The sequence below is a fragment of the Dipodomys ordii genome, unplaced genomic scaffold (genome assembly GCF_000151885.1).
Source record: "Dipodomys ordii isolate 6190 unplaced genomic scaffold, Dord_2.0 Scaffold121, whole genome shotgun sequence".
NCBI classification, from domain to species: Eukaryota; Metazoa; Chordata; class Mammalia; order Rodentia; family Heteromyidae; genus Dipodomys; species Dipodomys ordii.
Genome location: NW_012267337.1, coordinates 1898621 through 1912644, shown reverse-complemented (window position 1 = coordinate 1912644; position 14024 = coordinate 1898621). Strand labels below are relative to the sequence as shown.

Here is a 14024-nt window from a genome sequence, read left to right as displayed (position 1 = left end):
GAGCGCTCGCCTTGAGCTGAAGAGCTGAGGGACAGCGCCCAAGCCCAGAGTTCAAGCCCCACGACCGACAAAAAAAAAGAAAATTACTTCCTATTCACCAGAGAATTTTTAATGGTATTTGTACACTCCTGTGACATCCCTGTCTTTTAAAAGGGACATAAAATTCTACAGAATTTTTAGTACTTCAGTATATAAAATACAAGAATTAATAACCTGTGTATAAAGAACCTTTAGGGCTTTTCCTATTTTCTGAATAACTAAGGGAATTTTGGCAAGTCATTTAAACTCTTAACTTTCACATCATCAAAAAGTAGCAGTCTTTAGTGTAAATATTCAGAAATCGAACCTGAGGCCTCAAACATACTATGCAAGTGTTCTACCACTTAACTACAGCCCCTAGGTAGTCTCTTGAAAATTTCATAATTCTCTATAGTCTAGGAGTGCTTGGGAGTGTTACCAAGGAAAAGTCTTGTAGCCGAGCACCAGTGGATCACGCCTGTAATCCTAGCTACTCAGGAAGCTGAGATCTGAGGATCTCGGATCAAAACCAGTCCAGGCAGGAAAAGTCCGTGAAACTCTTATCTCCAATAAACCACCAGAAAAGTGGAAGTGGCGCTGTAGCTCAAGTGGTAGAGCGCTAGCCTTGAGCTGAAGAGCTGAGGGACAGTGCAGTTTCCTAACAATTAGATTGAGAATCACTAATAGGTCAGCAATGGAAAAATCAAGGAAGCCATGTTTTACAGTTAATAACAATTTTGGTCTCTGGATTTATTCTGCATCATGATAATGCACTATTTAGGATTAACTATTTTTTTAACTATTAACTATTAGGATTAACTGTTTTTTTTCTTTTCATCAAAATATCTATAAAATTTATTCTTGGCTATGCTTACCTTAATCTAGAAGTTATATTTTTTTAACCAGATGTAAATCAGTGGTTGGTTGGTAGCATCCATTTAAAATGAAATAGTACTTTTGTATATTTGCTTTGTTTGATCATTCTTCATTAGATTTTCTAAGTATTGATAAAAGTGTTTCCATGGAAGGATGTTTTAATTTCCACTTTTATTATCCCTTCAACCAACAATATAATAATCGGCAGAATGGTTGATAAGGGAGTGGCTGAAGAAAAGGCTGATAACCATCTGTCTCAACATTTTCAAGCAGAATGTAGAAGGACTTCTTCCAATACAATTATTTCCTAATCCTTGAGTTGATAAATTTAAGAAATATTGTAGGAAATCAAAGAAAATTTAATATAATTAAGTACAAATAGTACTTATTTTTTTAAGAGACAGGTTTTAATGTATTACCAGGCAACAATCTCCAGGCTTGAGCAATTCTCCTGTAAGCCTTCCTAGTAGCTGAGACTCTAAGCATGCATCGTGTTACACAGCACTTTATTTATTTATTTTGTGTATCTATTGCCAGTACCCTGGTTTGAACTCAGGGCCTCACATTTGCTTACACCTGGTTCTACTCCATTCACAATTGGGCTTTTGTTTTGTTTTGTCAGTTGTGGAACTTGAACTTGAGCTCTTTATGCTCAAGACTTTGAGCCACTTTGAGCCACAGCTCCACTTCAGTTTTTGAGCAGTTAATTGGAGATAAGAATCTCACAGGGACTTTTTCTGCTTGGGCTGTCTTTGAATTTCAATCCTCAGATTTCAGCTTCCAGAGTAGCTATGATTACAGGCATGAGCCACCAGTGCCTAGCCACAAGTGGGCTTTTTTTTTTTTTTTAATGCAGGCTGACTTTGAACTGTGATCCTCATGATCTCAGTCTCTTAAATTCAGCCAAGATTATGGGCATGAGCCACTAGAGAGTGGTCTAACATACAATTCTCTCTTGCCCCCTCCCCACCCACCATTTTTTGTGTGCTTGTCCTGGGGCTTGAACCCAGTCTGGGTCCTGTCCCTGAGTATTTTTTGCCCAAGGCTAATGCTCTACCACTTGAGTCACGGATCCACTTTGGTTTTCTGGTGGTTAATTGGAGGTAAGAGTCTCACAGACATTCCTGCCTGGGCTGGCTTTGAACTATGATCCTCAGATCTCAGCTTTCTGGGAAGCTAAGATTACAGGCAGAGTATTGGCACCTAGTATAAAACTGGTCATAAAGCTGGTACTTCATTCTTTTTAAAATTTTTTTTAAATTTATTGGGAAAATACCATATAGAGGGGTTACAATTACATGAGCAAGGTAATGAGTACATTTCTTATCAAGCATTGTTGCCTCCTCTGTTTCCCCTTCCCATCCCTTCCCATCTCCACCCCCTACCCCCCACCCCTGTGTTACTTCATTCTTAATAGGATCTGCAGGAATTTATGTGCTATAGTTTTATTTTATTTATTTATTTATTTTGGTCCCATCCTGGGGCCTGAACTCTGGGCCTGGGCGCTGTCCCTCAGCTCTTCAGCTCAAGGCTAGTACTCTACTACTTGAGCCACAGCGCCACTTCCGGCTTTTTTCTTTTTGCTTATGTGGTGCTGAGGATGAGGAATCAAACCCAGGGCCTCATGCATGCACGGCAAGCGCTCTACCACTGAGCTACCTTCCCAGCTATAGTTATATTTTAGAAATCCACACAAAGGGCTCGGAAGGTGGCTCAGTGGTAGAGTGCTTGCCTTGTATGCATGAGGCCCTGGGTTCAATTCCTCAGCACCAAATAAGTAGAAAAAGCTGGAAGTGGTACTGTGGCTTAAGTGGTAGAGCACTAGCCTTGAGATGAAGAGCTGAAGGACAATGCCCAGACCCAGAGTTCAGGCCCCATGACTGGCAGAAAAAAAAGAGAGAAAGAGAAATCCACACAAACCAGGCACTAGTGGCTCACATTTGTAAACCTAGCTACTCAGGAGGTTGAGATCTGAGTGTAACAATTCAACGCCAGTGGAGGCAGGTAAGTCTGTGAGACTCTTAACCACTAGAAAAACCAGAAGTAGGGGCTGGGAAGGTGGCTCAGTGGTAGAGCGCTTGCCTTGCATGCCTGAGGCCCTGGGTTCGATTTCTCAGCACCACATAAGTAGCACTGTGGCTCAAAGTGGTAGAACACTACTAGAACACTAATAGCCTTGAGCAAAAAGCTCAGGGACAGCACTGAGTTCAAGCCAAAAAAGGAAGGAAGGAAGAAGTCCAACAAAATTAATTTTATTTCAAGGTCAAAATATGTTTCCATGACAGTTGTTAGTCTTAGGTTGGAATGTCCAAAGACATAGGTACCAGTTGTGTGAGTTTAGAGCCATTTCACCCATCAAAGCAGGGGTAACTTCCAACCTCACAGAACTTAATCAAAACTTACAATCAGAGCATATTTAAAATTCAGTTCAGTCTACATGGAAAATTATTCTCTTAAATTTGGCAAGACAACAGCTACCCAGACTAGATATACTAGGTATACTAGATATCCAGATTTTTTTTTTTCTCATCCTGGGGCTTGAACTCTGGGCCTGGACACTATCTCTGAGTCCCTTTCCCACTCTACCACTGGAGCCACAGTTCCACTTCTGGCTTTTTCTTTGATTAGTTGGAGATAAGAATCCCACAGACTTACCTACCCAAGCTGGCTTTGAACCACAATCCTCAGATCTCAGCCTCCTAAGTAGCTCAGACTACAGCTAGGCTTACTGTGCCTCGCTCAAGAAGTGTTAATCTGTTCCAGATCTGATATGATAAAACTATAAATGTTAATATACTTTTGCTGTACTTCAGATGGTAAACTGTGAACAACCGTCACTAGGCAAGTGCATTGATTTATTGACAGTCTTAGATCTTTTACTAACAAAGGTAAGCATTTATGAAATGGTTTGTAGGGTAAAAGTGTATAGTCAAAGGAAAAAACTCCTGGTTTACATGGTTGTTTTTTTCAGATCTCTGCTCTTAGCTTTAGCATTGAAATGCTTCAGCCATTATTAGCCATCGCTGACTCCACCTGTTTGGCCTCTCTTAAGACACAATCACTGAATAAACACTAATCTAGAAGTCTGTTGGCTTGTTTCCCCCCCCCACACACACACACACTTGTTCTTTACTATCTTTTATTCCTGTCTCCCAGGGTCACTATGCTGAAACTGCTTTCAACCGAGTTTTGCCAGGGCCTATTGCACCGGAGAGCAGCAAGAAGCGGGCTCGTAGGACACGACCAGACCTTTCTAAGATGATGGCCCTGATGCAGGGTGGAAGCACTGGGTCCCTATCTCTGCATAATACCTTCCAGCACAGCAGCAGTGGCTTACAGTCTGTGTCTCCTCTGGGTCACAGCAGTGCCACTTCTGCATCTTTGCCTTTTATGCCGTTTGTGATGGGCGGTACAGCATCATCCCCCCATGTAGACTCCAGCACCATGCTTCATCACCACCACCACCACCACCACCACCCCCATCCCCACCATCACCACCATCACCATCCAGGTTTGAGAGCCACTGGCTACCCATCTTCACCAGTAACTACCACCTCTGGTACTGCCTTTCGGTTACCACCACTACAACCTGAAGAAGAGGATGAGGATGAGGATGAAGATGATGATGATTTATCTCAGGGCTATGATAGCTCAGAAAGAGACTTTTCACTCATTGATGATCCTATGATGCCAGCCAACTCAGACTCCAGTGAAGATGCTGATGACTGAAGCCCCAGCATAGTCCCCCTTGCTTGAGTGGCTGCTGAATTTTCACTTACTCTGGCCCTTGGACTACAGAAAAGCGGGAGGGGCAGGGGAGATATGGGAAAACCCAAGACTCCAAGAGGTGAAAAGGAAAAAACTTGTACCTGATTGCTCCTAATTTTGAGAGGATTGGGTGGTCAGGGGAACTCCTAAAATAATACATGACCACTTCCTCATTTCTGGGGAAGAAAAGGAGACTAGAGCAGCTGGTGTGCTCACCCCTCCCCAGACACCTCTATTAACCACAGACTATGTAGCGCTGGCCCTAGCCACTGGCAGAGCCTGTTCCTGGCGAACTGTGGACACAGCTGGAGGGTCAGGAACTGTTACCTTCCTTCCCCTTGGCATTAATAAATTTAAGTTAATCCTTTTCCATTCTTCCCTTGTTCTATAAGTGGTAAAAAAAAAAAACAGCAACAGAAGTATTAGTTTTAAGCATGATGGATATTTTTAACATCACTTAAGTTCTATACTGTTTTTAAGTTACCTTGGGTAGAAGAGACAAGTCATTTGTACTTGTATAAACGGTACATATAAATGTATATAAATGTATTCGCTGAAGCCAAAAGGGAATGGTTTAAGGCAAATAATAGGAAAAGTGTTCGGGTCCAAGTTTTTCAAACAGACGAGAATTTCAAGAATATGCATATTTTGTTTCAAACTAAAATAATGGAGCTTGAGGAAAAGCAATTGAATAGTGTCACTTTTCTTGCACTTGGGTGCAGAAGGGGTTCTGATCAAGGATGTTTTCACGAATTGGGCGGGATTGGGGTTTTTGGAGCCCCCCCCCCCAAGCCATCTGTTTCTTCTAATACCATTCTACCATCCTATCGTTCGGATGAAGCATGGGCATTTTATTTCACTTTCTGTGGCTAAGTCTATCACCATGTCCCAGTGGCCACCTGGAGCACTTAATCCAGGCTAAGCAGTGTAGAGTTTGTTTTCCCACCGTTCCTTGGCGGCACGCACCCGGTGCCCCTACAGCACGCCGAGTCCCGCTGTTTCCGCTTCTCGGCTGGGGTGGGCCTCACCGCGCGCGGCTTGCAAAGGGCGGGGCGAGCGCCTCCGGCGCCCACCTCCCGCTCCGCCGTAAGACGACGGTAGGCGTACAGTTCTTCGGAAGCCGCGGCGGGCTTGGGCGGGGGGCGGGGCCGGGCGGCACGTGACGACGTCGGCTCGCGCGCGGCGGGGCTAAGTTGACGGGATGCCCCGCGAAAATCGGTTCTTTCTGCCTAGCACATTTTATTCATTTCTTTACTTTTCTCTCTCTGTGTCTCTCTCTCTTTATGTCTATCTCTCTTTCTCTCTCTGCCCACCTCCACGCTACGGAGAAAGGATTTAAAACATGTACAGCGCTGACGCTGTCGGGACCCGGAAGCGGAAAGGGCATCTGTGAAGTCGATACTTCCGGGTCACTGAGCGAGTGCGGGATTCCGGGGCCGAGAGCGGGTGGCGGAGCTGGGACCTCTCGTGATTCTCGGAACCCGAAGAGAAGCGGTGTCCGGGGCTATGGCTGTGACTCTGGACAAAGATGCTTATTATCGGCGAGTTAAGAGACTGTACAGTAATTGGCGGGTAAGGATGATCCGTAATTTCCCCCAAGGAGCCCCTCGTAGCCATCCCATAATAATCCATGTTTCTCGGCGCCCTTTTCCCCCCTTTTGGTCAGGGATTCCCGGGTTCAGTCACGCGCCTTTTTCTTTGCCATGGAATCATTCTCCGCAGGCGACTACGGATGTTGCCTTGTAACTGGGACCCCCCCCCCAATCTCTGCCCTGAGGCCACCACCATCTTCCCCCGGTGCCAGCCCCGTTCCTGCATTACAAGCTCTCTCTCGTAGTTTCTTCCCGCCCTACGAGAGGCAACCTCTTTTCCCTCACTCGGTCCTGCCCCTCCTGCAGGGTTCACAGGCGCCCACGCAGTTGCTCTGGCCCTCTAGAATCACAATTTTCCACCCCGTGTCCCGCCACAATTCTAACTGCTCTCGTTCAGAAGAGATGGAGGGGCAAGGGTAGTGGTCAGGCTTCTCACGTTTCCCATTTGAGAGGCTTGCTGGTGTTTGAAAACATTGCTCCTGCTTAGTGGTTCCATGCTCTAGGCCCCGCAGTGAGTAGCAAGTCCTCACGCTGAAAACCCGCAGGCATTAGTAACAGTTGTTTGTTTGTTGTTTCAAAGATAATGCCTAAAACATTCGTTTCCTTGTTGGCACGTGTTCAGAAAAAGCTGTGGAAGTTCCTAGTCTTTGAAAGCCTGGGTAGTTTTGTTGTTTTAAAAGTGCACATAATTTAAACTAGTATTTACAGTAGTTCTTAGTTGAACAAACGATTGCTTGCATTCTGTGGTGCAGCCTGAGCTGTGTAAATGTCTGTGTATGTATACATATATATATATATATATATATGTATATATATATAGTATGTAAGTATGATAAAGACTTGGAAGCTGGAAATGTTTTGACAAAAATAATCAACTCTTGATTTTAACGTTGTAAATTATCTTTCAAATTATTAGTGTACTGAAGGCAAGCAATAAGAGTCGGTTGTTTTCCTGCCATATTTCAACTTTTGAAGCTAAATGTATTAAACAATTTAAAATAGATTCTTTCACTTTATTAAAATTCAGACAAGAACTTTATGCTGATGAATGGTAATTTTGTTTAAATTTTTTTATTCATTTCTACCAAGAGACTCCATCACTATCACACTTATTTGTTTCCCCTTTTTTATTTTTGCCAGTCCTGGGGCTTGAACTCAGGACCTGGGCACTGTCCTTGGCTTTTTTTGCTCAAGTTTAGCACAATACCACTTGAGCCACAGCGGCATTTCCAGCTTTTTCTTTTAATGTGGTACTGAGGAATCGAACCCAGGGCTTCATGCATGCTAAGCAAGCAGCTCTACTACTAAACCACATTCCAGCCCACACTTATATTTGAAGAATATGTAGAAGAAACTTTTTTTTCTAATATCTTGTGTGTGTGTGTGTGCGTGCGTATATGCCCCAACCTAGAAGTTAGACTTAGGGCCCCTCACTATCCCTTTTGCTTTTTCACTCAAAGATGGCACTTTACCACTTGAGCTACACATTCATTTCTGGCTTTTTGGTGGTTAATTGGAGATAAGAATCTCAAGGACAGGGCTGGGAAGGTGGCTTAGTGGTAAAGTGCTTGCTTTGCATGCATGAGACCCTAAGTTTGATTCCTCAGCACCACAGAAGCAGAAAATGCAGAAGTGGCCCTGTGGCTCAAGTGGTAGAACACTCGCATTGAGCTGAAGAGCTGAGGGACAGCATCCAGGCCCAGAGTTCAGGCCCTACAACCTACCCAAAAAAAAGCATCTCAAGGACTTTTCTGTCCAGGTTGGCAGTCCTCAAATCTCAGTCTCCTGAGTAGCTAGGACTAACAGCCATGAGCCCCCAGCACCCAAGATCTTCTGATGGTTAATACATCTTTAGATACTACTAATAATCAGAAGCCCTTTCTCCCACCATAAACCCTGAAATTATATACCTTTGAGGTTGTTTGCAGTCCCAGTAATTCAGAGTTCAAGTTATTTTAAGGCTATATCAAATAAAATTTTTTATTATAAATTACATTTTTCATAACTTACGTCCTAAAACAATTGCAATATTGCACACTTACATGAAGCCTTTTCATTCCTTGCTATCAGCCTTTTTATTCTTTGTTCTGAATATCTTGATGGATTAGTTCAGTATACCCTCTCCCTCAAACATATCAAATAATAGTAATACAGTACAAATGTGTAAAACTAAATGTAAGTGCTTTATAAATAGTTGTTTCATTGTTTAAAAAAATCAGGAGAGCCGGGCACCTGTGGCTCACGCCTGTAATCCTAGCTACTCAGGAGGCTGAGATCTGAGGATCTCGGTTCAAAGCCAGCCCGGGCAGGAAAAACTGTGAGACTCCTATCTCCAATAAACTACTTAAAAAACCAGAAGTGGCCCTGTAGCTCAAGTGATAGAGCGCTCTCCTTGAGCTGAAGAGCTGAGGGACAGCACCCAGGCCCAGAGTTCTAATCCCGCGACCGACAAAAAAAAAAAAAAAAAAGGAGAAAATGTTTTCATGATCAGAACAGATGTCATCCTTTTTCCCTTAAATATTTTCAATCCACAGATGAGGAATTCATTTAAGAGATCGGAAAATAAGACTGATGATTAAATTGAAATAGTGTGTTAGGGAGTGCAATTCAGTGCTAATGTGCTTGCCAAGTGTGTGTGAGGCCCTGGGTTGGATCCCCAACCCCCCCCTCATCTCCCCCCCCCCCACACACACACATACACACCACCACCAAACAGCACATTGAACAGATCTCCTTAGTGACTCTCCTATTGTTTTCTAATTCTTTTTGGACATTTGAGTCTACACCAGTCCTACCTTTTGTGTTTTAAGTTAGACCTGCTAAGAGCAGAAAGGAATTACAACTCCTATTTCTGCTTTAAGTGGTGCATCATGAAAGTAGGCTGTAAGTTTCTCCCATATCCTTGTATTCACTGGTTCCTTATTCAAGGATTTCCAGCCTTTATGGATTGTGATTATTTTTAGCTAATATAATATGATTTATGTCATCCAGTGGATGAAACAGTTTACTTATCATCCTGGGGTGGGTTTCAGAAACTTGGAGAGAGAGTTACAATGTTCAGGCATATCTATCATATAAGACCTATTCTTTACCTTTAGTACATCCTGTGGGAGGACCTTGAATAAGGTCTGCCCTTTATCACTTAAAATTTTACTAAGTGCCAGAATTGCATCTGTTTTGAAGAGAATTTGCTATAGTAATCCATTGCATTCATTCATGTAATTCTTTTTTGTCAGCATTAGGATAGTGGGTGGCTATGATCCCAAAAAGGAAGTTTGCTAGTGAAAACTAGTAAGATACAGTGTGTCAATTCTTCTGACAGTTGCTTTGCTGATTTTCATTTTAGCTTAGTTTCTCACTTAGGTTTTTCCTGTATTACTTTCAGAATAGCAGTGAATTACTTCTACTTATCTTATTTTTTGTTTGTTTGCCATCATTCAGATTTGAACTCAAGACCTTGTGTTTGCTTAACTCAGGTTTTTTGCTGTTTATTTTGGAAATTGAGTCTTAATGAATGTATAATTTTTCAGACTTCAGCCTCCTCAGTAGCTAGGATTGTATGTGTGAGCTATCAGTACCCAGCAACTTAGTTTTCTGCTTTTGTTTTTTATAAAGGGGTTTCAACTCAACATGTCAGTTTATGAGTATAGTGTATCTTGGTTGATGTTACCCCTTCCATGATCATCCCCCATCTTTCCAAATTCATCCATCCCCCTTATATTATTTAGTTCCTTTTTCATATGAACATTCAATGTGACTAGTTGCCTTCCTTTCCTCTCTCCATTCATCTGTTCTCCCCCCCCCAAAAAAAAAACACACATTTCCTGGTATTCATTTTGTTAATCTACTGGCTAACATTGTTTATAACATTGTAACATTGTTACACCACTGGAATCCTCCCCTGAATATACCATACTATAGTCAATTTGTGTTTTTATGTGTATGACCTTGTGTATGTTTTGTTTAGATCTAACTTCCACATGTGAGAAAAAATATGCACTCTTTGTTTCTGAGGTAGATTTACTTAATTTTCTAGGTCCATTCGTTTCCCTGCAAATAACATCTATTTCTGATAGATGACGAAAATTCCCTTTCATTTATGTGTGTGTGTGTATACACAATGTATATGCCCACCACCTAGTTCTAAGTACAATATAATGTGTACACACTCATATATATACTTACATATATGTGTGTATAAATTATATATACCCATCTAGTTTGTGCGTGTATAAACATATACATATGTATATAATATTTTCTTGATCTATTCATCCATTGTATGGCATTTGGGCTGTTTCCATAAGTTGGTAATCATGAATAGTGCAACACTAAATATGGATGTGCAAGTGTCTTTTTTTTTTTTGGTCAGTTATGCAGCTTGAACTCTGATCCTGGGCACTGTCCCTGAGCTGTTTTTGTTCAAGTCTAGCACTGTCAGACTTTGAGCCATAATGCCACTTCTGGTTTTTTGGTGGTTAATTGGATACAAGAGTCTCACTTTCTTGCTTGCACTAGCAGGATCCTCAGATCTCGGCCTTCTGGGTAGACATAGAGTAAGTAGGGTTTTGTTTTGTTTTGTTTTTGGGGTTTTTTTTTGTTTGTTGTTGGTCTGGGGCTTGAACTCTGGGCCTGAGTGTTGTCCCTCAGCTCTTCAGCTGAAGGCTATCACTTGAGCCACAACGCCACTTCTGGTTTTCTGGTGATTTATTGGAGATAAGAGTTTCATGGACTTTCCTGCCCAAGCTGGCTTTGAACCGTGATCCTCAGATCTCAGCCTCCTGAGTAGCTAGGATTACAGGCGTGAGCCACCAGCAACTGGCTTAGAGTGGTTCTAAGTATAGTGTTTTGAGGAATCTCTAAACCACCTTCTAGAGTGGTTATACTATTTTACATTTCCAGCAACTATGCAATAGGATTCTTTTTTCCTGTGTTTCTGCCAGCATTTGTTGTTCATATTCTTGATGATGGCCCCTCTTACTGGTGTGAGATAGAATCTCAGTGTTGTTTGTTTCCTTTATGGCCAGAAACATTGAGCATTTCTTTATGTGTTTATTGGCCATTCTTATTACTTCTGAGACGTTTCTTTAGCTCCTTTACCCATTTATTAACTAGGCTGTTGATTGATTCTTTGGTGGTTTAGTGTCTTGAATACTCTGCGTATTAGACCCTTGTCGTTTGTAGACCTGGCAAAGATCTCCCATTCTATAAGTTGTCTTTTTAGGTAATGGTTCTTTGATGTGCAAAGGACAGCTTGATGCAATCCCATTTGTCAGTTCTCTCTCCCTTTTGCTGAGCTGTTGGAACTCTACTCCAGCATTTCAGGCTGTTTTTGTCTTTGTAGAGGTGGTTTTTGAGCTGGGGTCGTGTGTTGTCCAGGGTAGTTTGGAACTTATTATCATCCTGTCTCAGTTTTCTGAGTGTAGGTATTGCAGACATGCTCTACTGTGTCCCTGTTTAACTATCTACTTCGTATATATATATTTTTGTATCCTATTACTAACTGTTCACCCTGGCATGTAGTTAGCCAAATTTCTGAGCTTTCAGGTGTCTGGGTTTGAATTGATTTTCATGTAAGCTCTAATTACAGTGACCTTCCTTTTCTTCAGCTATTCACCTGTTGTTCCTGTGTGGCTGTTATTGGCACATCCTTCTCTACAATTTCAGTAATAAATTATGTGAGAATCCTAACTATAACCGAACTTTAAAAAATGTTTCCTTTTTCAAGCCAGGTGCTATTTGCTCATATCAATAATTCTAGCTACACAGGAGTCTGAGATCTGAGGATTGTGGTTCAGAGCCAGCCCTGGCAGGAAAGTCATTGAGTCTTACCTCCTGTTAACCAGCAAAAAGCCAGAAATAGAGCTGTGACTCAATGGAAAGAGCGCCAATCTTGAGTGAAAAAAGCTTAGAGACAGTATCCTGGCTCAGACTTCAAACTTCAGCATGTGCGCATGCACACACAAACACAGTTTTCCTTTTATATTACCCATTTGGCTCAAAGGGAAGGTTGGTGTTCTTTGACTCTGTATTTTCCCATCTTTTATTATTTAGATCTCACATAAACTTTTACACATTCTGTTACATTTTACTTAATTCTCACTTTAAAAATTAGTTTTAAGCCAGGCACTAGTGTAATCCTAGTTACTCAGAAGGCTGAGAATTGAGAACCTCCATTTGAAGCCAGCCAGGACAGGAAAGTCCATGAGACCTTATCTCCAATTAACTATCAAAAAACAACTAGAAGTGATGCTGTGGCTCAAATGGTAGGATGTTGTTAGCCTTGAGCACAAAAGCTTAATTGTATTTTATTTTTCCTTTTTCAGTATTGAGGTTTGAACTCAAGGCTTTGTGCTTACTAGGCAGGCACTTAATTCATTGAACCATGCCCCAGACCTTTTTGCTTTGGTTATTTTTTGATATTCCTAGCAATGCCTCATGATTTCCTTGACTCCTTGCACATAATTTGAATTAAAGGTGTGCTAAGTTTTGTACTGTATTGAATCATGATTTTCTCCAGCTCTTCTTCCCAAGTTGCTGGGATTAAAGACTTATAACATGGTACCTGGCCCTAAGAAATCATAGTTTTTCTGAAAACCTTAAAAAGTTACTTGCCTTAAAGGCAAGTACTTTCAGTTATTCTCTTCCTTTCATTCCGCCTCCCTCCCACTCCCCCCCTTCCCTGCCCAAGTCCTCAGGCTTGAACTCAGGGCCAGGGCCCTGTCCCTGAGCTTTTGTACTCAAAGCTAGCACTCTGCCAGCTTGAGTTACCACTCCACTCTTTTTGGTGGTTAATTGGAGACAAGTTTACTAGAAGCCTGGAGCTGGTGACTCATGCCTATAATCCTAGCTACCCAGGAGTCTAAGATTGTGGGTCGAAGCTAGCCCAGGGAGAAAACTCCTTTAGACTCTTATCTCCAATATGCTACTTAGAAAAAGCCAGAAGTGGCCTTGTGGCTCAAGTGGTAGAATGTTAGCCTTGAGTACAAAAAGACTCAGGGACAGCACCCAGGCTCTGAGTTCAAGCCCCAGGACCAAAATAACCGAGTTTCATAGATCCTCAGATCTCAACCTCCTGAGTAACTAGTATTATAGTCATGAACCACTGGTGCCTGGGACTTTTTTGGGGGGGTCCGGTCATGGAGCCTGTACTCTGGGCCTGGGCACTATCCCTCAGCTATGCAGCTCAAGGCTAGCACTCTACCACTTGAGCCACAGCGCCACTTCCAGCTTTCTGGTGGTTTATTGGAGCTAAGAGTTTCATGGACTTTCCTGCCCGGGCTGGCTTTGAACCGCGATCCTCAGATCTCAGCCTCCTGAGTAGCTAGGATTACAGGCGTGAGCCACCAGCTCCCGGCTTAGCATATTATTTTCTTACTGTATATTTATATTCATGTAGCTTTTGGGAAAGTTCTCATGATAAATGAGTTCTTTTATTTATCTTCAATAAAGTTATGTTTGAGTGGGAAGCTAGTTTTTAAATAGCCAGAGCAGACCAGTTAGTTCCTCTAAATAGATAGTCACGAAAGGCAGATGGAGAGTTTGTCCTAAGGTACAGAATTTACTGTTCCCTAATACTGTTACCTTGCTCTACATCGTGATCCAATTTAAAGTTTATGTTGATAATCATAGTTAATTTGAGTGGCTTTCCTGTATCTTGATTAAAGTGCTATATTTATTTATTTATTTTTGTCGGTCATGGGGCTTGAACTCTGGGCCTAGGCTGTCCCTCAGCTCTTCAGCTCAAGGCTAGCACTCTACCACTTGAGC

At 42.1% G+C, this 14024-nt stretch overlaps 2 protein-coding genes across 2 annotated transcripts in view; both read left to right on the top strand.

Annotated features, from left to right (window-relative positions):
- Chd8 (chromodomain helicase DNA binding protein 8) overlaps nucleotides 1-4717 on the top strand; it is a 44167-nt gene extending 39450 nt beyond the window's left edge. The window contains exons 33-35 of the mRNA XM_013029668.1: nucleotides 925-937; nucleotides 3708-3782; nucleotides 3976-4717. Coding sequence (XP_012885122.1) covers nucleotides 925-937; nucleotides 3708-3782; nucleotides 3976-4623 — 736 coding nt within the window. The 3' untranslated portion in view covers nucleotides 4624-4717. The remainder of the gene's footprint in view (nucleotides 1-924; nucleotides 938-3707; nucleotides 3783-3975) is intronic.
- A 1151-nt stretch (nucleotides 4718-5868) lies between these two features.
- The window catches only part of Supt16h (suppressor of Ty 16 homolog (S. cerevisiae)), a 57433-nt gene continuing 49277 nt past the window's right edge, over nucleotides 5869-14024 (top strand). The window contains exon 1 of the mRNA XM_013029693.1: nucleotides 5869-6234. Within this exon, the coding sequence (XP_012885147.1) occupies nucleotides 6169-6234 (66 nt within the window). The 5' untranslated portion in view covers nucleotides 5869-6168. The remainder of the gene's footprint in view (nucleotides 6235-14024) is intronic.